This window comes from Scyliorhinus torazame, chromosome 3, assembly GCF_047496885.1.
Source record: "Scyliorhinus torazame isolate Kashiwa2021f chromosome 3, sScyTor2.1, whole genome shotgun sequence".
Lineage (NCBI taxonomy): Eukaryota > Metazoa > Chordata > Chondrichthyes > Carcharhiniformes > Scyliorhinidae > Scyliorhinus > Scyliorhinus torazame.
In genome coordinates, this window is record NC_092709.1 from 16,675,806 (window position 1) to 16,703,687 (window position 27,882).

The 27,882-nt window shown below is 46.9% G+C and overlaps 1 protein-coding gene across 8 annotated transcripts in view; it reads right to left on the bottom strand.

Moving 5' to 3' along the window:
* The window catches only part of ccser1 (coiled-coil serine-rich protein 1), a 1,481,149-nt gene that overhangs the window by 627,181 nt on the left and 826,086 nt on the right, over window positions 1–27,882 (bottom strand). For 7 of the 8 annotated variants that reach the window (XM_072495326.1, XM_072495327.1, XM_072495331.1 and 4 more), the window contains exon 7: window positions 17,528–17,605. The exons of the other annotated variant lie outside the window; for it this stretch is intronic. In XM_072495326.1, coding sequence (XP_072351427.1) covers window positions 17,528–17,605 — 78 coding nt within the window. The remainder of the gene's footprint in view (window positions 1–17,527; window positions 17,606–27,882) is intronic. 8 annotated transcript variants of the gene reach the window in all.

Genomic DNA, 27,882 nt, shown 5'->3' on the forward strand with positions numbered 1-27,882 from the left:
TTTGGGTCTGGTCTGGGATCGTGTAACAAGAAATGACGTTAAAGCAAATCTCGCGATGCTCAACAACATTACAGCCCCCATTAACTTACCGGTGTTAAAGTGTAACAACATTACACAGGGCACTGGTTTACCGTAACATTACTGTAATACTAAAGAACTAAAGGAGCAAGATCCTGCAGAACACATCAGCATGAGGGAAGAAGTCGCAACGCGCTAGAAGCATTTGCAGCAAAACTATATTACACATTCCTGAGCATGGAGCAGTAATCAGCTCAAACACCAGCGACCTCAGAATGACAAAAAACACATTTAAGTTAAAACCTCAGTTGCATTTTAAATGATTAATAGTTAATATAATTACGAATGCTTACAATGTACTAAGAGTTGGCTCGAAATTAATTCACTCAGCAATCAAAAATTTATCTTTGCATCAACCTAGCCTGTCTTTCCTGATGAGGCGGAGTCTCTGGACGGTACCTATGTGCTGCAGTTCATTATGTAGGTCACAGACTCTATTAGCAGTATCAGTCCCATTCTGCCTCCAACTTTAGTGTTCCACTGCCAAGTGAGCTCCCACAGTACGAATGTGTCCTTCTGATTCAATAATGCTGCTGTGAATTAATTATGTAACACAGATGCAAAATAACTCATTCTATTTATTTTTAATCAGACAGCCAGAGTAGCTCCTTAAAAGGACCTGTACATGCTTGTTATTACTTATTCAGGCAAATGTAAGTTTCATGTACTGTGACTCTTCCTGGGGTTGCTATTTGCAAAAAGATAAATAATTCAGTTTATATGGTTAGAAAATCTATGGCCAAGAACGTCCTGCTCCCCCTCAGGCTCTAGTTTCAGGATGTCTGGAATGTCAGAGGGGATTTGTCACCTTGATTTTTATGGTGGTGCTTTTTTAAAAAAGCTTAGTCATGTTAAGCAGGTCAACATTGATTAAGAAAATCTGGGCAGCACAGTTTATTGCGCTGTTTGGAAACAGTGGGTGAAGGCAAACTCTGTGGAGGGGGAAACAGAGTTAAAATTTCCGATCAATGATCTTTTGTCACAGCCAGTTGTACAATAAAAATTGTAGTCATATAGCGCCTTTGAAATAATACTAATCTTTATTAGTGTCACAAGTAGGTTTACATTAGCACGGCAATGAAGTTACTGTGAAAATCCCCTAGTCGCCACACTCCGGTGCCTGTTCGGGTACACTGAGGGAGAATTTGGAATGTCCAATTCACCTAATGAGCAAGTCTTTCAGGACTTGTGAGATGAAACCGGAGCGCCCGGAGGAAACCCAATCAGACACGGGGAGAAAGTGCAGACTCTGCACAGAAAATGATACAAGCCAGGAATCGAACCCGGGTCCCTGCCGCTGTGAACCGTCCCAAGGTGCTTCACAGGAGTGTTGTAAAGCAAAGTATGACACCGAGTTGGAGAAGGAAATACCAGATAAGATGCCCAAAAGATTGGTCAAAGAGGTATGATTTAAGAAGTGACTTTAAGGAGGAAAGGGATGTACAGATGTGCAGGGAGGGAATTCCAGAGCTTGTGAACAAAGAACAAAGAAAAGTACAACACAGGAACAGGCCCTTCGGCCCTCCAAGCCTGCGCCGACCATGCTGCCCGTCTAAACTAAAATCTTCTACACTTCCTGAGTCCGTGGTCGAGACAACTGAAGACATGGCCATCAATGGTGGGGGAATAATGATTGGGAATACACAAGAGACCTGAATTAAAGCAGCACAGATACATTGGAGGGCTTTGATAAAAGAGTACTCGGCCTGATGGCTTACCTCTCACCTGCTGGGTATTTCCAGCATTTTCCCAATTTTATTTCTGAATTTCAGCCTCTCCGGTATTTCGCTTTTGTTTGATCGCCTTACGTGCCTGACCTAACAATCACTGCTTGTGAAACTAGGTTGGAATATTCAGTGGCAAACCTGTAAACCGTGGCAGACAGAGGAAGTCCTTTTTCACAACCCTGGAGAGTAAAGCGTGCATTTCTCAGTTGTTACATACAGGCACAAAAATCAACTTGATCCTGGTTCCGTTTACTTGAGAAAATTAACTCAGCAGCAAATATTCTGGATTTACTAAGTTCTCTACAAATATAATTCTTTGAATGGAAAAATGGGACGCCTCTAAAACAGTATTTTACCTTTAAATGTTTAGGTTACATGGGACAGAGGATGTGGTTATGTTATTGAGCTAAAATGCAGAGGCTTGGGCACATGATCTGGTGAAGTGACTTTGAATTTCACCATGCCAGCAATTACTATCTCCAACAAGAGATATTCCAAACATCTGCCCTTGACATTCAATGGCATTCCCAATGCTGAGTCTCCCACTGTCAACATCCAGGGGTTACTATTGGTATTATTGATACAAGGTCTAATGCAGGTAGGGAATATACAGTGAATGGTAGAACCCTCAAGAGTATTGAAAGTCAGAGAGATCTAGGTGTACAGGTCCACAGGTCACTGAAAGGGGCAACACAGGTGGAGAAGGTAGTCAAGAAGGCATATGTCATGCTTGCCTTCATTGGCCGGGGCATTGAGTATAAAAATTGGCAAGTCATGTTGCAGCTGTATAGAACCTTAGTTAGGCAACACTTGGAGTATAGTGTTCAATTCTGGTCGCCACGCTATCAGAAGGATGTGGAGGCTTTAGAGAGGGTGCGGAAGAGATTTACCAGGATGTTGCCTGGTATGGAGGGCATTAGCTATGAGGAGAGGTTGAATAAACTTGGTTTGTTCTCACTGGAACGACAGAGGTTCTGGGGCGACTTGATAGAGGTCTACAAAATTATGAGGGGCATAGACAGAGTGGAAAGTCAGAGACTTTTTCCCAGGGTGGAGGAGTCAATTACTAGGGGGCATAGATTTAAGGTGTGAGGTACAAGGTTTAGAGGAGATGAACGAGGCAAGTATTTTTACACAGAGGGTAGTGGGTGCCTGGAACCCGCTGCCGGAGGAGGTGGTGGAAGCAGGGACAATAGTGACGTTTAGGGGCATCTTGACAAATACATGAATAGGATGGGAATAGGGGAATACAGACCCCAGAAGTTCCTGTTCCTGTGCTGTACTTTTCTTTGTTCTTTGATCGGAAACTGAATTGCACCAGTCATCTTTGGCCACAAAAACAGGTTTGAGACTGGGAATTCCGCAGTGAGTAACTTACCTCCTCACCCCTCAAAGTCTGTCCACAAGGCACAAGTCAGGAGTGTGATGGAATCCTCTAAATTTGCTTGGATGAGTGCAGCTCCATCAGCACTCAAGCGTAACAATGTCCAGGACAAAGCAGCCTGCTTGATGACACCCCAGTGACCACCTTCAAATCCACTCTATCCATCACCGACACACAGTAGCAGCAGAATGTACCACTACAAGAAGCACTGCAGCAATTCACCAAGTCTCCTTCAACAATACCTTGACCTCTATCAATTAGAAGGACAAGGTAAGAAGTCTTACGACACCAGGTTAAAGTCCAACAGGTTTGTTTCAAACACTAGCTTTCGCAGCACTGCTCCTTCCATTCACCTGAGGAAGGAGCAGTGCTCCGAAAGCAAGTGATTCGAAAGAAACCTGGTGTTGTAAGACTTCTTCCTGTGCCTACCCCAGTCCAACACCGGCATCTCCACATCATAGAAGGACAAGGGCAGCAGATGCATGAGAACATCACAACCTGCAAGTTCCCCTCCGAGCCACACATCATCCTGACTTGGGAATATATTGCCGTTCCTTCACAGTCACTGGGCCAAACTCCTGGAACTCCCTCCCTCACAGCACTGTGTGCGCCTGCCTACACCACTTGGACTGCAGCGGTTCAAAATGGAAATTCTCCACCACCTCAAGGGCAATTAAGGATGGGCAATCTGTCAGCGATGCCCACGTCCATTGAAGATTTAAAAAAAAAACAATTAATTAATTAAGCCAGGTCCAACTGACACCAGAATGAAGCAGAGTGAGAATTAAGGGAGGGGAAATGTTTCACTTTGCTTTGTTTGGGGAGGAACTGTCCCTGTTGGTGGAAGGATCAGGAACCAAAGGACAATGACTTAGGGTGATTGGCTAAAGAAGCTGTAATGATATGTATATAGGTTTTGTGAGGGCCACGAAGAATAACATATATATACAACAGCAGCAGCAACTTTGCTTGCTGCTCACTCCTTCCTGGCCGGTTCCAAACTGGCCAGCTTTATTTATACAGGGAGTCTGCTAATGATTTCTCCCCCCCCCCCCCCCCCCCCCCTCATTGGGGAAGCTCATACTCCCACAGGATTGTGGGATTGTCATTAGTCCCCAGCCAATGGTAAGCAGGCAGGTTATAACATCCCTTCCCCCCCCAAAGTCCAAGGAATCCACCGAAAACCCTGTCGAAGGAGGGCGTCAGACTCGTTTTGCCGCAGGCCGGACACTATTTGCACGAGGCGCTGGATCGGGCGGCGTGTAACGAGATGGAGACCGGCGCTTCCGTGATGAACGGCGTAACGGTTGTACATCCGCGGCCTGTGGGCCTGAGGATTCCCCCTCTGATGCGTCCTGTGTCTCCATCTCGGAGTCAGAGTCAGAGTCTGCTGCCTCCGTCATCTCGGCGTCTCTATCTCCACGCGGTTCTGTAACGACCTGCGCAGGCTTTGACTGAGGCACCAGAGGAAGATTGTGAGGACTACTTTCCATTGTGTCTGGTCTCCGTGGCTGTAGAAATGAGCTCCGGGGGCGGGGAATCTTTGGAAGGGATAGTCTTCTGGACCGAACGTGGTCCACATGTTTGTGCTGGAGACGACCTTGGGCTTGTACCTGCTAAGTGATAGGGCCCGTTGGGCGAAGGATTACGCCAGGGACCAACTGGGCACCACCAGCAAAATTCCGAACAAACACTGGGTCACCGGGCGCAAATTGCCGAATTAGCCGATGCCGAGAAAAATCATGTCCCTGCCGTTCTTGTGTGCGGCGCACTTTTGCGCCAATGTCCGGGAAAACCATGCTAAGGTGGGTGCGAAGTCTCCGGCCCATTAGGAGTTCAGCGGGAGCTACCCCCGTCAGCGCATGGAGGGTGGTCTGATACAACAAAAAGCGAGCCAGTCTTGTGTCTATTGACCCAGAAGACTGCTTCTTTAGGCCTCGTTTGAATGTCTGCACTGCGCGCTCCGCCAACCCATTTGAAGCTGGGTGGTAAGGGGCCGTGCGGATATGGCGTATGCTGTTCATCTTCATGAACCTCGCAAACTCCTCACTCATGAATGGAGTGCCGTTATCCGTGACCAGCACCTCGGGGAGGCCATGCGTACTGAAAGGCAAACGCATCTTCTCAATTGTTGCGCAGGACGTTGTGCCTACCATCTTATGCACCTCTAGCCATTTAGACTGGGCATCGATTAATAGAAGGAACATGGATCCTTGAAAAGGGCCGGCGAAATCCGCATGCAAGCGAGCCCAAGGCCGCCCTGGCCATTCCCAGTGATGTAGGGGTGCGGCCGGCGGAAGCTTCTGATGCTCCTGGCAAATGGAGCAGTTTTGGGCCACCTTCTCAATGTCGGCGTCGAGGCCTGGCCACCAGGCATCACTCCGGGCAAACATTTTCATTTTGGTCACACCTGGATGCCCATTGTGCAAGTCCCTTAGTAACAGCTCCTGTCCTTTTTCACATGCGTCCCCCACAAGAGGATGCCGTCTTCCACGCTGAATTCTGACAGCTTGGAGGAAAATGCCCGCAACTTGCCTGGGAGCTGTCTATGCTGCCCACCATACAGGACTATGTGCCGAACCTTTGACAGGACTGGCTCCGTCTGGGTCCACTCACGGATCGGTGATGCCGTGCCAGGCAAGGTGTCCATAAAATTTAGGGTTGCAAACACTTCACCGGTTGTGGGGGTCGACATGGGGCCGGTCGATAAAGTCAGTCGGCTCAGTGCGTCGGCATTCGATATCTGGGTTCCTGGTTTGTGCTCCAGAGAATACTTGTATGCAGCGAGCAACAAAGCCCAGCGCTGGATCCGTGCGGAAGCAATGGGCGGTATTGACTTATCCTCTATGAAAAGTCCCAGCAGAGGCTTATGATCAGTCACGATAGTGAAGTGGCGGCCGTACACGTACTGGTGGAAACGTTTCACCGCAAAGACCACAGCCAGGCCCTCCTTCTCGATCTGCGCGTACTTTTTTCCCGCTGCAGTCAATGTGCGGGAGGCGAAAGCTATCGACCGCTCAGCCCCGTTCTCCATCTTGTGGGACAGGACAGCCCCAATACCATACGGGGATGCATCACATGTGGCGAGCAAAGGCTTTCCAGGATCATAGTGGGTTAGTAACCCAGACAACGACAAATGTTGTTTTACCTGCCGAAAAGTGGTTTCTTGCGGCTGACCCCAAACCCAGGTGTCATTTTTCTTTCCCAGAAGGTGCAACGGGGCCAGCGTAGTTGCCAGATTGGGGAGGAACTTCCTGTAATAGTTTACGAGGCCGAGAAAAGAACGAAGATGCGAAGTGTCCTTTGGGGCGGGGGTCTGTTGAATCGTGCGCAATTTCTCTGCGACGGGATGCAAACTTTCGTGGTCCACCCGATAACCCAGGTAGACTACTTCCTTCGCCTGAAAGACGCACTTTGTGCGACATAAACGGTCTCCAGTGTCCGAAAAGCGTCTAAGGACAGCCTCCAGTTTTTCCAAATGTTCCTGCTCCGACGTCCCTGTGATCAAAACGTCATCTAAGTAGACAGCGACACGTGGTCAACCACTCAAAATGCCTCCATAACGCGTTGAAAAAAAGCGTAGGCAGAGGATACTCCAAAACGCAAACGTGTATATTCATACAGGCCCCGGTGTGTATTAATCGTTACATATGGTCGGGAGGCAGGGTCCAGCTCCAACTGTAGGTAGGCGTGACTCATATCTAATTTTGTGAACGAGAGTCTGCCTGCAAGCTTCGCGTAGAGATCCTCTCTGCGAGGCATTGGGTATCAGTCGAGTCGGAAAACCATATTCACTGTAAGTTTATAGTCACCGCACAAGCGAACTGTGGCATCTGGCTTCATTACAGGTACAATTGGTGCTGCCCAGTCAGCGAAACGGACGGGCCTGATAATACCCAAATTCTCCAAACGAGTGAGCTCCCCTTCTACCTTCTCGAGCAAGGCGTAAGGCACCGGGCGCGCCCGGAAATAGCGTGGCGTGGCTCCTGGTTCAACTTGGATACGGGCTACGGCCCCTTTTATTTTCCCCAAACCGGGCTGGAATACATCTGGTTATGGTCCGAGCACCTCAGTCAATCCTCCTGAAACTGTTTGGAGGATGTGCTGCCACTGCAACCGCAAATGGCGCAACCAGTCCCGACCCAACAGGCTGGACCCATGGCCGCGCACCACGATAAGTGGGAAACGCCCCTCCTGGCGTATATAAACAACAGGGGTCATCGTAGTTCCTGCAATGTCCAATGGTTCCCCCGTGTAGGTGGCCAACCTGGCCTGTGTGTCGGTTAATGTAAGGGTCTATATACCCTGCTTGATGTGGTCAAATGTCCTCTGAGTGATCACGGAGACCGCTGCGTCAGTGTCCAACTCCAACTCAAGCGGGTGACCATTGACCCGTACTGTCACCTTAATGGGGGCCACACGGGGAGCTGCCACACAATGCAACTGCAGGCAGTTGTCCTGCGTCTCCACTTCCTCAGGAGTAGTTGCCGCAGGTTCATCCACATGGAAGGTACGGCCCCTGGGCTGGCCCCAGTTTCGGTTGGAACGACGGCACCTCTGGCGCCCCCAGGACCGGCGTCCGCGACGGGGTCGGCGCCTACAAGTCTGACACGGACATGGCCCCTCATCCATTGGTTCTGGAGAAAGCTCCCTTCGGGGAGGAATGTCCGACGGCCACTGGCGTCGATCCGGATGTCGCCTCGCCCAAGGTACTGCAGGAGTGCAGGGGGATGTTTTCGGACGGAAGGGGTTGCGCCCCAAGGCATGCACCTCCATTCCCTGTAGCTCCTGCACTCCTCGCTCTTCGCTCTCTCGGGACAATACTATTTGAATGGCCTGTTGAAAAGTCAATGTTGGCTCAGCTAACAACTTTCTCTGGGTGGCCGCATTGTTAATACCGCAAAACAAACGGTCGCGTAACATTTCTGACAAGGTCTCACCATAGTCACCACACTCCGCAATCCTGCGTAGCCTGGATAGAAAGTCAGCAAGGGATTCTCCTGGGGTCCTCTCAGCGGTATTAAACCGGTAACATTGGACTATCGTGGACGGGGTTGGGTTAAAATGTTGCCCCACTAAGTTCACAAGTTCATCAGACGTTTTGGTGTCCGGCGCAGCTGGGTACGTAAGGACCCTAATCACCCCAAACGTATGCGGGCCGCAGGCGGTGAGCAATATGACCACCTGGCGCTCGTTTTCGATGATGTTGTTTGCTCGGAAATAGTAACGCATCCGTTGTGCGTACTGGTTACAGCTTTCCAGCGCAGTATCAAAAACATCCAAACATCTGTACAGAGGCATGGTGTAATAGAAAACAACTTCCAACCTGTATCCAACAAAAATCCAAGGAGGTGGCTTCAGCAGTGTAGACAGCTATTCATTTTAACCCTCGTCGCCAGTTTTGTGAGGGCCACGAAGAATCCAGCACGAGTTTTAAGGATACAAAGAAATAACATTTATTTACAATAACATATATATACAACAGCAGCAGCAACTTTGCTTGCTGCTCACTCCTTCCTGGCTGGTTCCAAACTGGCCAGCTTTATTTATACAGGGAGTCTGCTAATGATTTCTCCGCCCCCCTCATTGGGGAAGCTCATACTCCCACAGGATTGTGGAATTGTCATTAGTTCCCAGCCAATGGTAAGCAGGCGTGTTATAACAATAGGCATAACAGTAAAGGGTAATTATTAAATCTCAGTGTAATGTAAACACTAGAGGCACCGCCACCAGTTCCCAGTATAAATATCAATAATCAAAGATCTTGGGTAGTGTCAGCAGAGGAGAGAGATAGATCACAACTTGAGGGCTTGTTTAGGTTAGAGAGAATTAGCACGTGTACTTCATTAGTTGATACTTCATCATAGATTATAGTTTAACAGACTCAGTCTTACTTTATTAACAGTTACAGCTCTGTAGAGTGTGTGAACTCTATTTAATTTAATCGTTATTCAATAAATCAGTTTTGCTTCAAGTTAAAGATTGGTGGTTTCATGATTATCCCACTATCAGACCATTCTGGATCACGAGGCAAAGAGTAACGACATATTACCTCAAAGTGTGATATAACAGAAGCAATGGCTGCAAGAGTTTTTTTTACCAGAGTGGTTGGAATGTGGAATGCATTGCCTGAGAGTGTGGCGGTTCAAGATTCAATCCAGACCTTAAGCAGACATTGTCTGAAGAGAAAAAAAAGGGTTGCGGGCAAAAGGCAGGGGAGTGGGCTGAGGTGAGTTGCCAACATGGACATGACCATTAAGATAGAATCCTTCTGTGTTGTATGTTTGAACAACAGTCCAACGTCTGCTAAACACCAAAGGATGCTGAGTTGATCAAACTGAAAGGTTCAACCATTTTCAAGGCTGGGTGATAACAATTTGTAGTTGATAAATGATTGAGACCCATATAACTCACTGGTTTAGTTGCTATTGTAAGCTTCACGATGGGAGTCGTAAGCAGTTTGATACGCTGTTCACATAACCGGCAGGCATTACCTTTAAAGCAAAATACTGATAATAATGTGGCCAATGTGTCAAGCCCTTCAAAAATAATAAAGCGGAGAGTTTGCAACATGATTGCTCCAATTGACCACTCATCCTCTTGGATAATGCACCACTTCTCTCTCCAAGTGTCTGCTTGCTCCCTCACTCAGGGAATGAACTAAATACGCTGGTCAAAACGTCACTGTGAAAAGCGGCCCACTCAGAACAAGGCAATGGAAATGAGGCTCCACAAACAATTTGCGAGTTTACCTTGTAAACCATTTTCTCCCGCATGCCAAATTCCTGGCGAACAGGTCTTTGGGCTAACTGCTCAGAAAGAACTCCTTGTCTCCATTAAACTTTCACAGAATTACGGACTGGTGTCACTCAAAAGAATTGTGAGCAATTAATTGTTATATAGATTCCTTGATTGGTTAAACGCACAATTTGTCAGCTTCAAATGCCTTGTTTCAATATTATGTATTTGCTTTTGAAAATTAAGCATAGTCTTTACCCAGATATGCACAGCAGTAAAGTTGAAAACCTGTTCAATGCTAAAGGATTTTCAAACAAATGGTTTCCAACAAACCTGGCAATGCAAAATGTATTTCCTTCATTAACGTCTTGCATCAGAAAAAGTGGCACCCTTCCAATAGATAAGAGCTTGATTTCTCCATTGGAGAGCAACTTATGCTGGTATGGAGCTCAATTTAAGGATTGTCTATGCTTGTGGCACAGAGATGATTATCGTTCCAAGGAGAATTATCCATACAAAATATATCGGGCAGGATTCTCTGTCGGCGCGATCCTCCGTTTTGCCAGCAGCGCACTCATGTCTGTGGATTTCCCGGCGACGTGGGGGTGCCCACAATGGGAAACCCCACTGGCTGGCTGGTGGGATGGAGAATGCCGCTGCCCCCGGGGGAGCGCCGCACCAGAAAACGGGTGTGGTTGGACAGAGGACCCTGCCCATATGCTCTTAAAGCTCTATTATCAAAACAGTCAGGCGATATAAAAAAGGGACAAATTTATATCGCACCCTTACAACCTCAAGATATCTCAAAAATACTTAAGAGCCAATGACGCACTTTTGAAATAAGATCACTATTGCATCATTGGAAATGCAGCAGACAATTTACACACAGCTAAAACTTAAACAACGCAATGACAACCAAATAATTGGGGTGATTTTGTGCCCGCGTTCTCCGTCCATGGAAAATCGGCACGGGCTCAAAAGCTGGAGAGAATTGAAAAACGCAATTCTTTACTGCGTGGTTGGGTTTTGCTTTACAAAAGCATGAACCTGACAGCCTCACCTCTGAGGAGGACATCGACGATGAGCAATCAGGCAGCCATGATTTCCCAGGGTCTTCCCTGGTCAGGGTGCACCGGAGAGGATGTGGGGAACACAGATAAGTTCAACCCAGGGCTAGGGTTGGTGTTAAGTCAATCTCAGCGGGCGGTGAGAAGGGTTGCTCACAGGCCTTATCTTCTATTCATTTTGGGGTGCAACGTGCTACAAAGGCGTTTGGAGGCAGGAATGCAGGCATCGCTTCCTGTGTCCTCCTTGTTGGGCATGTGCCCAAATCACTGCTGAAGGAGTGCCCATCTTTAGTGGGAGCTGAAAAGTGGGTGAGAAGAGATGAATACTGAGGGTCAGCACTGGGGGGGCGACTGAGGTTGTTGGATAGGGTCACATGAGAGGCCAGACTGCTAAAGCAGAGGGGAGTTCACAGGAATGGGTTGCACCTCCACCTCATGAGGAATGAAGACCCCCTCACTTGGGGAAGCACAACTGAACTGTCAATAGAAGCCAATACTCAGGCAACACTCTGAGGACCAAGGGGTCATGGGACGTTTGTCTGTCAGGAATTAGTGTGTAGGGCTGTGAAATGGGAGAATGAGGGTGCCTGTTAAATTTAGATTTCTCATGCTAATGCAGTCTTCACTCTAATCATACGAGGCATGCCACCAAACCCTTCATTTGCAAGCTAATTGTGCCAATGAAATCTGCACATCTATAGTTCACTGCCATTGACTGGAGTCCCAAGCATTGAATCGCTATGCTGATACAAGAGTTTACATTGCACAGGATACACTGATGTGAACCCCACCGCAAGGTTTCATGGCGAAGTCTATCATCACTCACGCATTTTAGGTCATGGCACAGGTGTGTATTTGAGGTGCCCCGCGAGGATACAGTTGTGGCCTCATGCATCCAGTCGAAAGCCCTGTTACCTTCCGTGAGGTTATGGATGGGGGGGGGTTCCGGTAAATGCCAGGAGAAATGTGCCTGTCAGACTCTCAAGGGCTCAGGCACCAAATCCTGGTGGAGTTGAGAGGGACAGTTATGGGGATATGCCACTGTGAGATGGTGGTGGTGGTGGGGGGGGGGGGCACACGGACAGTGACCCAGAGCCGGGATTGAACCTGGGACCTCGGCGCCGTGAGGCAGCAGGGCTAACCCACTGCGCCACCGTGCTGCCCCCCTTTTTTACCCATTTAACCGGTACTGTTAAGGTGGAAAAGTGGTGTACTTGGAGAGTTTGGGCTCCTCCTCTGGCGTGGGATGTCTGGAGGTTATAACACGAGGAATAAGTTGAGCAAGGGGTCCTCGTCTGGCTTCGGCCCCCGTGTCGCAGGAGGGGAGAAAATGGCAGAGGTCCCTGTGTCTTCGGTGCCCTCTCAGCGGACAACTGGTGGAATTTCTGGTGGAGGAGTTCAGGAAACAGAGGCAGCTGGTCAAGGACGCTTTGGGAAAGGTGATTGAGCCCATTCGTGCAGCCCTGGACAGGGTGGAACAACGGCTGGAGGTACAGGGCTCGACGATTCAGAAGGTGGAGGAGATGGTGATGGATCACGGTGACTGGATTGTTTCCTTGGAGGCAGATGTGGCGATGTTGGCAGAGGAGCAGAAGGCATTGAAGGCCAAAGGCGTCGACCTCGAGAATCGCTCCAGACATCAATACTTGAGGATCATTGGACTGCGAGAGCGCGTAGAAGGTGCAAATGCCACAGACTATGTGGCAAAGCTGTTTGGGAAGCTTGGGTGGGGGCCTTTGTGAACCCTCCCGAAGTGGACCAGGTCCACCAATCGTTATGACAGATGCCCAGATGGGGAGCCATCACGGGTGATCACAGTCTGACTCCACAGGTATTTGGATAAAGAAAAGATCCTGAGGTGACTGAAGGACACTCGAGAATGTAGATGGCAGGGGCATCCAGTTAAAATTTATCAGGACGTTGGAGCAGAACTGGTGAACAGGCGTGCAGGGTTTAATATGGCCAAGGTGGCTCTTTACAAGAGCAAAGTGTGATTTGGGACGGTGTACCCGGCTCGCCTGTGGGTTACGTTCAGAAACAGCGACCGTTACTTCACCACGTCGGAGGTGGCGAATGACTTTGTAAAAAAACGTGGACTGGGGAAAGATTGAATGAAGCTGTGGGTACACTTTGGAGTTTTCTTTTTTTCCACATGTCACTGTCATCTCTGAGTTATTGTTTTTTTAAATTATTTCAGTATCGTTGGAAACTGTTGGAAATGTTGAGGGTTGAGGAAGTGGGTGTGGGGAGGGGTTTGCAGCATGTTCTATATTAAACATGGGTTCGGGCAGGGGGGCTGTTTGCTGATTTATTCTCTGTAATAACAAAAAATTCCGCAGGTAGGGGTCACCCTGCTTGCAGAGATGCAAGTTAACGGTAGCAAAGTAGGGGAGAGAGTCGTAGCTGGATACCTGGGGAGGGTCTGTTTCTTTTGTTCGTTAAGGTAATGTTCGTTAAGGCGGAAACATACTTTTCACTGTACCTTAGTACACGTGACAATAAACAAATCCAATCCAATCCAATGAGTCTGGGGTGGTTGGGTTTCCTTTGTTTGGGATGGGGAGGGGAGGGGTGGGGGCTGATGAGAGTGGGGTGGGTTGTTTTGGTGATCTGGGATGGCAGGGAGAAGAAGTGGGGGAGGAGTTAGGAGGGGGGCGGGATAGGTTGCTGACGATGAAAGTTTCTTTGCTGATGTGCTGGATTGAGGAGATGTTGACATCCATCTTGGGTGGGCCTGAAGCCAATGTGAGATGGAGCCATGTCGGACTTCCTTGCAGGTGGGATATGGCTGATCATAGTAGAGGGTGGGCCTGTGCCATGGAAGGTGAGAGGGTTAAATCAGCACCAACGGCAGAGCTATTAGCGGAGAGGAAGAAGTTCCAGATGGAGTCTGAGTTGGTGTCGACGGGGAAGGCAGTGAGCCAGCTTTTTTATGCCAGAGGGACATTTGACGAGCATAGGGAGAAGGCCAGCAGTTTATTGGCTCACCGGTTGAGGTGGCTTCTCAGGAGATAGCTCAAATTAAGGACTCGGGGGTGGGGGGGAGGAGGGGGTGGTTCCTGCTCCAAGGAAGGTCGACGGGGTGTTTGAAGCCTTTTACGGGGGGCTAGACACATATGAGTCTTTGGAGGACCACTCGATCATGGAACCTGGATCGGTTGGTCTATCCAACAGGATAGATGTGTGTGGACAGGGAAAGAGGGCAGGAGGCACTGTTCAGGCTGGAGGAAATTATGAAATGTATTTGCTTTATGCAGTCAGGAAAGGCTCCAGGCCTGTGGAATTCCCTGTAGAATTATAGTCGAAGGTGTACGTGTGTATGTGGATGATATCATCATTTGGGGCTCAACCATAGAAGAGCACAATACGAGGTTGCTTAAAGTTCTAACGAGCGTCAGGAGAAATGGGCTGAAGCTCAGCAAGCAAAAGTGCCAGTTTGGAGTAACGGAGGTCACATTTCGAGGTGCCGAGCTCTCATTGCATGGCATTGAACCTGACAAGGACAAAATTCAAGCAATTGTCAACATGCCAAAACCACACGACAAGAAAGCCATCTTAAGAGTGATGATATGATCAATTTTATAGGGAAATTAATTCCAAACCTGTCAGCAAAAACAACATATCTACGTGACCTCCTGCACAACGCAATGGATTTCACTTGGACTGAGCAACATGAGCAAGAGTGGAAGAAGCTCAAGACTTCACGAACCACCACACCAGTTCTCACATTTTTTGACCCGTCTAAGCATATTAAAGTGTCAACAGACGTGTCGAAAGATGGTCTGAGAGCAGTCCTTCTGCAACTCAAGCATGACGATTAGAAACCAGTCGCATATGCATCATGATCCATGACGACAACAGAGCAGAGGTACACTCAAATCGAAAAAGAATGCCTGGGTTTAGTAGTCGGCTTGGAGAAAGCCCACGGCTACATGTCTGAGCTTCCAACTTTCACAGTTGAGACAGATCATCGGCCTTTGGTTAACATCATCAAGAATAGTCTCAACTAAATATCTCCGCACATTCAGAGGTTGATGATGAAGTTACAACGCTATGACTTCAATCTCACCTACACGCCAGGCAAATATTTGTTCTTAGCAAATACATTATCGAGCGCGCTGATACAAAATATCGGTAGTGAAATTGCTGAAGATGTAGATCTGCATGTCAATCTTATTTCCACACCACTACCAGTATCAGACACAAAACTACGTGAGAGCCAAGAAGAGACCAGGAAGGATCAAACTCTTCAAGGGGTGATGAGGAACATCAACTCACACTGGTCCAGAGGTCAATATATGGAGTTATACAATATAAGATCTGAACTCAGTATCATCAATGGAGTGGTACCTCATTTGCACACTACAGTTATACCTCAATCTCTTCGCAAGGATGTATTTAAGAGGATACATGAAGGACATCTCGTGATTGAGAAGTCTAAACGGAGAGCTCGTGACTCTGTTTACTGGCCAGGTATAAACCAGGATATTGGCATGATGGTCAGTTGTTGTGACACATGTCAGGCGCATCGCTGCAAGCAAACAAGAGAACCTATGCAAATATCTGATTTACCACTGGTACCATGGCATGAAATAGCTATGGATCTATTTCACCTATGAGGGAAAGATTATTTAATTATCATAGACTATTTTTCAAACTATCCTGAAAGGACTCTACTGTCAAGCATAATGGCAAGCAGTGTAATTACTGCATACCACGTCAACTTTTGCTAGACACGGAATTCAAGTCATCGTGAGTGACAATGGTCCTTTATTTTAGCTGTAAAGTGTGGCAACACTTCGCAGTCACGTATGATTTCAATCACGTCACGTCATGTCTGTTGTACCCGCATGCCAATGGCAAAGCTGAAAAACGTGTACATATTGTTGAGCAATTGTTGAAGAAAGCAATGGACAGCCAATCTGGTCCACATCTCGCACTATTGAGTTACAGAGCGTCACCATTGCCACATGGTAGATCACCAGCAGAGTTACTCATCAATGGAAGGTTGCGTACCACACTTCCACACTTGGAAAAGGAGGATAATGCAATGGTACTGCAGGAAATACATTAAAGCAAAACAAAAGCAGTTCTATGAGAGCGTTTACCACCTCTGAGTAGTGATGACATTGTGAGAACAGATGATTCAGGCACTTGTCCGAGAAAAGCCATTGTACTTGAAGATGTAACACCTTGTTCCTACAATGTACAGATAGAGGCTGGGTTGGTTTTAAGCAGAAATCATTGCACGCTCTTGAAAACCGGAGAAGACTTTCACAACAACGTGATGGATGACAAATCTATGTCAGAATCAACATCAGCTGCAGTGTTAGATAGTTCAGCAGTTCCTAAGCATGAGAATGTGATAGAGAACATTGAATCTACAAGTTCTGAGCAGCAAGGTCAAACTTTGAGAAGATCAAACAGAGTCAGAAGATAACCTGATCAACTCAATTTGTAGATTTGGACTATTTATACGTACTCTGCCTGCTGTTCTTGTACATTCATATATATATATACTTGTTAAACCAGCTTTAAACATTTTAAAGAAAAAATAATAATACTGTTAGACTCACAGGCTAATGATATCAGATGTAAATATACTGATGATAATGTATTAATTTATTCCTTCAAAGGAAAGGGGATGTAGTAATATCATGATTGTGTTGTAATTCACCGACTGACCACTAGAAGCCTCATTAGTATATAAGTGAATGTTAGAGTCAGGTGACCTCAGACTGACCAGGGAGCTGGAAGAGAGATAGTGGTTTGTGCATGTTCAGACTGTTATTCATCTGTTGTTTTATATATAGTTGATCCACAGTTAATGTTAATAAATGGTTTATAGCTTTAGCTACAAGTGTTCTTGTAATATAAATCAGGTCATCCGACAAGAACATCACATGACCCATGAATTTAATACTAAGGAATAAGCTCAAGCCAACTTGGGATATTTACTTCACCTGTTTGAACAACATCTCATACCCAATACATGCATTTTCTTTTCTTGTAAATTTAGAGCACCCAATTCATTTTTCCAATTAAAGGGCAATTTAGGGTGGCCAATCCACCTATCCTGCACATCTTTGGGTTGTGGGGGCGAAACTCACGCAAACACGGGGAGAATGTGCAAACTCCACATGGGCAGTGACCCAGAGCCTGGATCGAACCTGGGACCTCGGCGCCGTGAGACTGTAATACTACCCACTGCGTCACCATGCTGCCCTCCCAATACATGCACCAGCAGCACAGCATCACCTCTCAGTGGTTCCCCTATCCCTGCCATCTCACAGGGAGCTGCACTAAGCTCGGGTAAGTAGTATCATTCAGGATTTCTGTCAACAAGAACGTTTTTTTCATAATAGTAAATATATTATATCAAAACAGTCACCTCAATATATTTGAAACTTGTCAACCTTCTGATTGCAAGCTGAATCCTCCTCAGCATTTATGGTCTCAGTATGGTACAAGTATTCACTGTAGAAACTCCCTCTGAGCTCCCTTTACACACAAGACCCAAACGTTTATCCTACCTTAAAAGGAAAGGGCATCTCAGTGATGGGACTGACAGGAAGCGAGTGAGTGCTGCCAGCTGGACTCATCTCCGCACTCTGAAACAAGGAGGAAAGACCATCAAATTCATTTCAAGGCGGCGAGTGACAACATTTTGGGATTCCTACCTGGAATGTCACTGTCGACCTTAGATACGTCATTTCATTCTGCACGATGGCTTTGCCTTTGTGAAAAGTAAACAGCATTGGGCAGGATTTTCCAGTTCATGGCTGCTTTCCAAATCTCCCGGTCCCGCCCGTGCTGATTCTCGCTGCCAATTGGACTGGAAAACCCCGGCCATTGAGCGACTCACAAAAAAGACTTGCGTTCATCACCAAATCACAGAAATGATTGCAGTGCAGGAGGACGATATTCTGCCGACAGTGCCTCCGAATGAGCATCTCACCTCAATTGAACTGAATGCCTCAGCCGCACCTGCCTTCATCGCATTCTCCGGCAATACATTCCAGACCTTAAACACTGTGTGTGCAGACTGGTTTTGACTTCTGTTGCCTCTGCTTCTTTTACCAGTTACTTTAAATCTGTGCCCCCCTGTTCTTGACCCTTTCACCAGGGGAAACATTTCTTCCTGCCGAAGATGCCCAAACACCCCATGATTTTGAACACCTCGATCAAATCTCCTTCTCTTCGCTAAGAAAACGGTTCCAACTTCTCCACTGTGGAGTTCCTTACCACTGGAATCATTCTTGCGAATCATTTTGGCACTCTGCCTCGCACCTTCACACCTTTCTGCATATGTATTGATGCAGCTCCTTTCATGACCCACAGGACCAGCCAAACCACTCCACAGCCGATGCAATACTTTAGAAGCCTAGTCACTATTGAGACATCGGGAATATGGCCGCCAAGTTGTGTACAGCAAGCTCCCCCAATAGCAATGTAAAAATAATCAGATAATCTTTTTTGCATAGTATTGGCTGAAGAATACATATTGGCCAGGTCGCTGAAAGTAACTCACCTCTTCTTCAAAATAGTGCGATATTTTACACAGACAGGTTTATTGTTTTAAAAAAAAATGTTTTTAATATAAATTTAGAGTACCTAATTCATTTTTTCCAATTAAGGAGCAATTTATTGTGGCCAATCCACCTAGCCTGCACATCTTTGGGTTGTGGGGGCGAAACCCTCACAAACACGGGGAGAATGTGCAAACTCCACACTGACAGTGACCCAGAGCCGGGATCGAACCTGGGACCTCGGCGCCGTGAGGCAGCACTGCTAACCACTTCGCCACCGTGCTGCCCTTGACTGACTTAGGTTTACCATCTGATCTAAAAGGCAGCACCTCCGGCAATGCAGCATGCCCTCAATTTCAATAATGCACCAATCTCACCAACTCTCTCATTTCACAGTTAATAGTGCTAATTAAACAAGAATGCTGGTTGTCTATCCTGGAGATCTGAGTGCAAGACAATAGCAGACGCATACCTCAGCCATCTCGTTGTCCTTTGAGTCACAGTACGATGCCATGACTATATGTTCCAGGATTCCTGCTACAATCGAGTCACTCAGTTGTTTCTCGGCAGCTTTCAAATATTGTGGCAAAGGATCCTCTATTGCCACTAATACACTGGATTCTCTATTGCCACTGGTACGCTGGATCATCTATTGCCACTGGTACACTGGATCCTCTATTGCCACTGGTACACTGGATCCTCTATTGCCACTGGTACACTGGATCCTCTATTGCCACTGGTGCACTGGATTCTCTATTGCCACTGGTACACTGGATTCTCTATTGCCACTGGTGCACTGGATTCTCTATTGCCACTGGTACACTGGATTCTCTATTGCCACTGGTACACTGGATCCTCTATTGCCATTGCTACACTGGATTCTCTATTGCCACTGGAGTGACTAGTTTGCACCCTCTGATAAGTTAAAAGCATCTCATTATGATACTCACTATTGACTAACAGCATGCAAATCAGAACATTGAAATCCTGCGGAAGATGTTTTCTTCCAAAGAATTCCTACGGTGCAAAAGGAGGCCATTCGGTTCATTGAGTCTGTACCGGCCATCCGAAATAGAACCCTATCTAGCCCCAAAACCCTGTGCATTGATCATGGCCAATCCACCTAACTGCAACACCTTTGGACTGAGGGAGGAAACCAGAGCACCCGGAGGAAACCCATTCAGACACGGGAAGAACGTACAAAAAACTTTGCACAGCCAGTGACACAAGGCCAGAATCGAACCTATGTGAGGCAGCAGTGCAACCACTGTGCCACCATGCCATCTCGTTGAGGTGCTCTTGCAGAGAGCCAGCACGGAAACAACCGGCTGAATGGCTTCCTTCTACGATGTAACCAATATGTGATTCTAAGATTGTCAAATGCAAATCATCTCTTGAAAAAAAAGGCATATGGTACTTATTACTTAAAAGAATATTGAAAGTGATATGTACTCCCCTGTAGATTACCAAGAGAATTGCACAACAAATTAGAATGAAGCATGTGTTTATTCGCAGCTGTTTTCTAATTTCCTCAAACAAAAATATTTAAACTTTTGTTTAATCGCATTGCTCATTAATTACACAAACAATTTGCGCTTGGGAATTGGAAGTATAATTTGAGAATTTATGGATGTCACCAACTTGCGAGATACTGTTAAAGCGGGGAAGGATTGAGACAAAATACTGAAGCCATTAATAAACTTACAGTACGAGTATGTAAATGATAAATAATATTCATCCCAGACAAATAAAATATTTTGACAGAAAGAAGGAGCAAGCCAAGTAGAACTTGGAAAATGTGATGAATGTAAAAATTCCAGATATTTTGGGCGGGATTCTCCATCTGCCGACGCTGGAATCAGGAAACACGATTGGGCGGAGAATTGGTTTTGACGCCAAAATCGTGGTGGGTGCCTGATTCACGCCAAACCGCTACCTCGACAGTGGTGTCAATGCCTTCAACTCCGCACGTACAGTAAACGACGTTGCGATATCATTAGCGGGCCTGACCCGCTAATTCTCCGGGGCCTCCGCGATGTTCCGCTTCCACTGGGGGGAATTCCTGATGGCCCAGTTGTGTTTTTAAAAATTGTAAAACAGGCGCTGTGGCTGCTGAGGGAGCGGGTAGGGGTACGGAAAGTGTCCAACATCGTCATAGTGAGATGGTAGTTGTGCCGCTGGCCGGGGCCTTCTGCCAGGGCCAGGAGGAGTAGCAGGGGATGGGCTGTGGGTTTGGGGTGAATGGACACAGGTACCATTGCCGCAGCCTGCAAGGCAGCCATGAACTGAGGGTTACAGATTGGATGGGTGTCCTCCCAGGCCATCCCCCCTAGGTGCCCTCGCCCCTCAGCCAGCCCATTAGCAGGATGGGCATGCTCCAGCGCAACCTGTGCCATCTTGTTGGCTGGGATGAGTTTGTATTGGGAGCTTGCCAGCCTCCCGAGAGTCAATCACAGACCTAGCGAATCCTGCACCGTTTCTCATTGGAATCGATTGTGTTGCATGTGGTGCCGGTGCTAGCCCCTTAACAGTCGCTGAATCGGTCCAGGTGCGGCGCCAGTTTTGTCGTCATGGAAGTCTGCGAATCCTGCCCCGACGTCAACACTTAGTCTCAGGAAAAGATAATTTCACCCATTGTATGATATGTATTTGGTGCAGTAAGGATTAAACGTCTGGGTTAATGTGGTGTGTGTGACTGCTGCAGTCATGTTTTTAAAGAATCCTGGTTTGCAAGACAGCCAGGCTTTTTGGGAGCCAGGGGTGCAGTTAAAACATCGTAAAAGTTTGGGCTAATGGTTTTTTGTTTATATCAAGAGAACCCCCTGTGGAGTAGTTAATTAGAGATATTGTGGTCAGCTAGTAAGATGTTGTAGTTCATGGGAGTAACCAGGGTTGAAGCAGCCAAGTGTTAAGGGTTTTCAGAGTTTTTGGCTTGCGACTGGAAGGCAAGTTGTGAAGCTTTTCTGAAGAAATACAGCCAGAAATTCTGCATTATTCTGCCGGGTTCAGGTCTCTTTCTTTAACGCTGTCTCAAAAGATCTCTCTTTCTCAAAGTGCACTATCGCTGTATACCGAGTATTCCTGAGTGTCAACTGCATTTAAAAGTGGATTGGGATTTGAGATGGTTTTGCTGTTTGAGTGGAAATAAAGATAGCGGTTAGTGGAGTATAAACACTGGCATGGACCTGTTGGATCGAGTTTCATGCTCCTGTGCTGTAAATACTGAGGACACGATGTAAGCCTCATAAAAGTACAAAACAATCTTTCATTACAACCGATTAATGCCTGGTCAATTAACACCTTTGGGGGGAAAAAACTGAACGACTCCTGGATTAGGAATGGGTCCAAAAGCTTACAAGGATAAACATGGGTGGACATCCATGGAGGCAGATATTTTGTTGGTATGATAATTATAGCCAAATTATAAACATATCTAAGTCACACATCGTGTATGTCAATAACTCATGGAGAAAATAAATCTCCCTCCTCGTATAATTCCTCAGCTACTGGTGTCAACAAAAACTTGCATTTAACTGAATGAAACATCCCAATGTGCTTAACCACAGATTAGAATCATAGAATTTAGAATCATAGAATTTACAGTGCAGAAGGAGGCCATTTGGCCCATCGAGTCTGGACCGGCTCTTGGAAAGAGCACCCTACCCAAGCCCACACCTCCACCCTATCCCCATAACCCAGTTACCCCACCCAACACTAAGGGCAATTTTGGACACTAAGGACAATTTAGCATGGCCAATCCACCTAACCTGCACGTCTCTTTGGACTGTGGGAGGAAACCGGAGCACCCGGAGGAAACCCACGCACACACGGGGAGAACGTGCAGACTCCGCACAGACAGTGGCCCAGGCTGGGAATCGAACCTGGGATCCTGGAGCTGTGAAGCAATTGTGCTAACCACTATGTTTCCGTGCTGCTACTGGAAGCCACAGTCGAGTATTTTAAAGAATACAAAAGTTCATATCACTAGCATTTGAGGAGCAGGTGACACATTGCAGAAACATCCGTCTGGAGATTAAGGATGGGTAAAAGATGACCCAGCATCTGACAGCAAAATAGACCTGTAAAACTAAATCCTGTTAAATGTTGTTGTCTTTCGCTGCTTTCGTGCACATTCCCATACATTTCCATACATCACAGCAGCAGGACTACACTTCAATCGTACCTTATTGGCTGGGAAACATTCTGGGATGTCCTGATGGCCATTGAAGCTCCCATGTGAAATGCAAGCTCTTCCTGGCTGGCGTACACCACAATGGTTGGCCAAGTGCTCAAGCCTCCTTGTGATATTTTCCTCGTTAGACACTGCAGTGCTTCTGCTGTAAGGTTGAAGATCCCGATGAAATCTAAGATTTATGCTTCATTTCTGCTGTGAACTGGTGCTCTGGGAACGGTAGCAGCAGCCTGGTTTCCAGCCAGGCAGTATCTTGTTTGCCTTTGTGGAAATGCTTTTTCATGGCCTGGAGAGAGATCTCCTAATGTGTGTTTACTCAGATGCAGAGAATTTAGTGTCCAAACTCTGTAAGCATTTAAAACAACAGCGGCAAATGGAGAAAATGTTTTTTGATTGCATTGCCCCAAGGTTCCAAGAGACACACACTGAGTGCTTTTTAAAACCGTGCTGGATAGTACATCAAAGTTACATTCCATGTCGTGTCAAGCCCAACTATAATGTGAGACTATTTCCTGCAGGTTATCTCTCAGTTTCTGATCTGCAGTCAGATCTATGCTGCAACTTTAGTGTCACTGAGAAGTGGCTGCTGCTTCACAGCACTGCTTAAATGGTAGTGTAAGTAAACCATTAGCACCACGCCAATGAAGTTCATAAGGGTTCTAACGCGAGGATGAGAAACAAACTTCTGAAAGCATGCAACCTATTCCATCCCATTCCCCAGCCAATGCCTCAAGCTAATTCAGGCTGCTCATACACTCTGAACCCAAGCTGAACTTTTGATCTCACATCACAAGGACAGCCTACTTCCACCTCCATAACATCTCCCACCTTTGTCACTGCTATAGCCCATTAGCCCATCCACTGAAGCCCTCATTCTTGCCTATGTAACCTTCAGACTTGACCACCTGAATGCTTGCCGAGCCGACAGTCAGAATGGTGTTAGCAGATACTACATCTCAAAAGTATAACTTGCAGCGTAAGACAATAAGGATTGTCCCTATAGTCTGAGATTGTGTCCTCTGGTTCTAGAAGTGGAAACATCCTCTCCACGTCCACTCTATCCAGGCCTTGCAGTACCCTGTAAGTTTCAATAAGATTCCCCCCCCTCATTCTTCTAAACTCCAACGAGTACAGACCAAGAGTCCTCAACCGTTCCTCATACGACAAGCCAGGAATCATTCTTGTGAACCGCTTCTGGATCTTTTCCAAGGTCAGCACATCCTTCCTTAGATACAGGGCCCAAAACTGCTCACAATATTCAAATGGGGTCTGACCAGAGCCTTATGCAATCTCAGAAGGATATCCCTGCTCTTGTATTCTAGTCCTCTCGACACGAATGCTAACATTACTTTTGCCTTCCTCACTGCTGACTGAACCTGCACATTATCAACAGTTCCTCCTGCACATGAGCGATTTACATTTCCAACGTTTACCATAATGAGACCTGGCAGAGTGGGTTGGCCAATTTGCCGGTGACCTGTAGTCACCTTTGTGTTATAACTCATGAGACTTACCCAACATTCCTGGCCCTGCACCTCTACCACCCCAGTCCCCCACCCAGAAAACTTCATATCAGCTTTGCTGAGTGAATTACAAACCAGGAAGAAAATAAAGCATTAATATAGCGCCTTTCATGACCTCAAGACAGCCCAAAGTGTTTTAGAACCAATGAAGCACCTTTGTGGTGTGGTCACAGGTGTCATGTCGGGAGCATGGCACAGTAATATCCCACAAATAACAATACGATGATGACCAGATATTGGTTGAGGGATGGAAGCTGGCCAGGGCACTGGGGAGATCTCTCCTACTTTTCTCGAAAAAAGTGTCAGAGTAAATTGGGCCTTAAAGGTCTCATCTAAAAAGACAGCACTCCCAACCATGCAGCACTCCATCAGTAATGCACTAAAATATCAGCCTATATTTTTTTTGTGCTGAAGTCTTTCAAGCAGATCACTTGGTTCCTCACTGCAGCTTGAGGGAGCAGAAATGCAAAATGAAATCAAATCTCAAGCCTGGTAGAAAAACGTGACACAAAACACAAAAAAAGGGAACACAGCTTGCACATATCCAGATGGGAAAATACTTCTTATAATCCTGACACATTCATTAACTATGTCAAGAAATAATTTATGAAGGGATTGCCTCCATCCTTAGCTTTATGGAAGTGAATCAACTGATGATTGCTTTCTAAATTGATTATGACCTGTTTCAAATTGCCCGTTTAAAATCAGATTTTCTTCTTTTTAGTATGAATGGGCCCTCACAAATCATCACCTGTGTTTATTTCTACGCTTCAGAGTTACCAGAGGAGAATGCTAGCAAAGGCAAATTGCATCATCTTTTGACTCGTGATGTTGCTCTATTCATTTGACAAGACTGCGCATCAATGGACACATGTTGGAGATGATAGGGTGATTTAACCTCCACCAGTCACACCTGGAGACTGCCCTGCTGCACGTCACTGGGATTGATTTCACATACATAATTTGCATTGTGTACTATTCTCCACTCAATACAATTTTCTGGGGAAAGGATATAAGAATATAAGGAGTAGGCCATTCAGCCCCTCGAGCCCGCTCTGCCATCCAATACGATCATGGTTGAGCTCCTCTCAGCATCATCTCTACCTTTCTGCCCGTTCTCCATAACCCTTCAACCTATCACTAATTAAAAATCTGTCACTATGCTCCTTGAATTTACTCAATGTCTTGGCATCCAACGCACTTTGGTGTAGGAAATTCCACAGATCACAACCCTTTCGGAGAAGTAATTTCTCCTAATCTTTGTTTTAAATCTGTTGCCCCTTATCCAAAAACTATGACCTCTCGTTTTAGATTGCCCCATAAGATGAAGCATCCACTCGACATCGACTTTGTCAATACCTTTTATCATCTTATATACCTCAATTAGTTCTCCCCTCATTCTTCTAAACCCGAGAGAGTATTGGCTTGAACAGCTCAATCTCGCTTCGTGACAAAATCTCCTCGGGCAGGATTCTCCATTGCTCGACGCCAATATCGTAATCGGTGATTGGGCGGAGAATCCACTCTGATGCCCAAATTGGGGCCGGCTTCGGCTTGATGCCGGTTTTAGAGTCTCCGCCCCCTCTGAAATGACGTCATCGCGTTGCACGCCGCACGCCATTGAAAAGCCGTTGGCGCGGCGCCGGAAGACCCTCGATGTTCCGCCCCGATGGGCCGAGTTCCCGACCACACGGTTGATGCGTGGTTTGAGTGGTCGGGAACCCGGCGTACCGGCTGCAGGCTGTGTCCAGCGCCGCCACACTCGGCCGGGATCTGTGCCACTGGTCGAAGGGCTTCCGCGAGGGCTGGGTGGACTGGTGGTGGGGGGGGGGGGGGGTGGGGGGTGGCCAGGGGGTGGCCTGTGGGGTCGCATTTAGCGGATTGGTTCTGCCCACAGCCAGCGCAACTGCTGCAGGCTGTCGCCTTGCGCACGTACAGCCATGGACGCGGCCATTCTCCAGCCATTTTTGGCACTGCTGCTAGCCCCTCACCGGTCCCATAATCGGTGAGGGTTCGGCGCCAATTTTGCCATCGTAAAACGTCTGCGAATTCTCCGAGAATCCAGCCCCTCATCTCTGGAATCAATCTAGTGAACCTCCTCGCAATCTCCTCTGAACTGCCTCCAATGCAACAAGGGTGGCACGGTAACACAGTGGTTATCACAATTGCTTCACAGTTCCAGGGTCCGAGGTTCGATTCCCGGCTTGGGTCACTGTCGGTGCGGAGTTTACACAATCTCCCCGTGTCTGCGTGGGTTTCCGCCGGGTGCACCGGTTTTCTCCTACAGTCCAAAGATGTCCAGGTTAGGTGATTGGCTATGCTAAATTGCCCTAGTGTCCAAAAATGGTAACGTGGGGTTATGGGGATAGGGATTGGGTGGAAGTGTGGGCTTAGGTAGGGTGCTCTTTCAAAGGGCCGGTGCAGACTTGGTGCAGACTCCTTCTGCATTGTAAATTCTATGATTCTATGATCCCGCCTCATAAAGGGGACCAAAACAGTACATAAAACTCCAGAAGGGTGGCACGGTGGCTAGCACTGCTGCCTCATGGCGCCAAGGACATGGGTTCAATCCCAGGCCCTGGTCATTATCCACGTGGAATTTGCACATTCTTCATGTGTCTCATAGAATCAAAGAATTTACAGTGCAGCTGAGGCCATTCCGTCCATTGAGTCTGCACCAGCCCATGGAAAGAGCACCCTACTTAACCCACACCTCCACCTTATCCCCGTAACCCAGTAAGCCCACCTAACCTTTTTGGACATTTTTGGACTGTGGGAGGAAACCGGAGCACCCAGGTGTTTACTGCAGAACAGACTGCTAGCTGCCCTGACTGAAGTCCCGCCCCACCTCCAACATATTGGGCCCCATTTGACCTCTGTGGATGGTGTTGAAGTGAATTAAAATCTCACCAAACGACAGTGGTGTCGACAGACACTTTGAGAGCTCCATGCAACGATCAGAAGACCAGGACAAAACAGTTATCAATGTTGCAGAAAATGCTAAATTTAGTTGAATCATAATCCTAAAATTCAAACAACGCAATACCGCTTAAAGACTAGGAAACCGTCCTTTACCCATGCTTCAAGCACAATCATCTGGATGCATTTTTACCAGGTTAAAAGAAAGATCTTACTTGTCTCAGGTTAAATCAAGCCTTGGATTGATTTTCTACCTTGGAACAAACATTCCGAATGGAAGCCCTTGGAAATCTTTCGACTGGAAAGGACACACAATTAGTGCTTTAACATGCTGGAGCCAACCTCAATTATTTCTTGGGTTTCAAGGTTAAATGAGCCTGAAACTTGCAAAATTGGCCTCCGCTGCAGTCAACATGAAAATGAGATCCAGAGGGGACAGCACTTCCTCTTCTCAGGTTGTAAGCACCAGGATTATTCAATTGAAGATCAGTCACATTGCACAAAGCACAGCAGACCAGGCTCAATGCTCTTGGTTTAATCAAGGGATAATGCATGGATGTTACACTAATCCAAGAGGCGCGAGCTCAAATCCCACCACGGCTTTTGAAGAATTCAAGTTTGAGGTTACTTACATGAACGTGGATAAAAAAGTTAGCATCAGTAATCAGATCGCTGCGAAAACCCAACAGAATTTCACAAATGTCCTTCAGGGGACGCAATCCTGT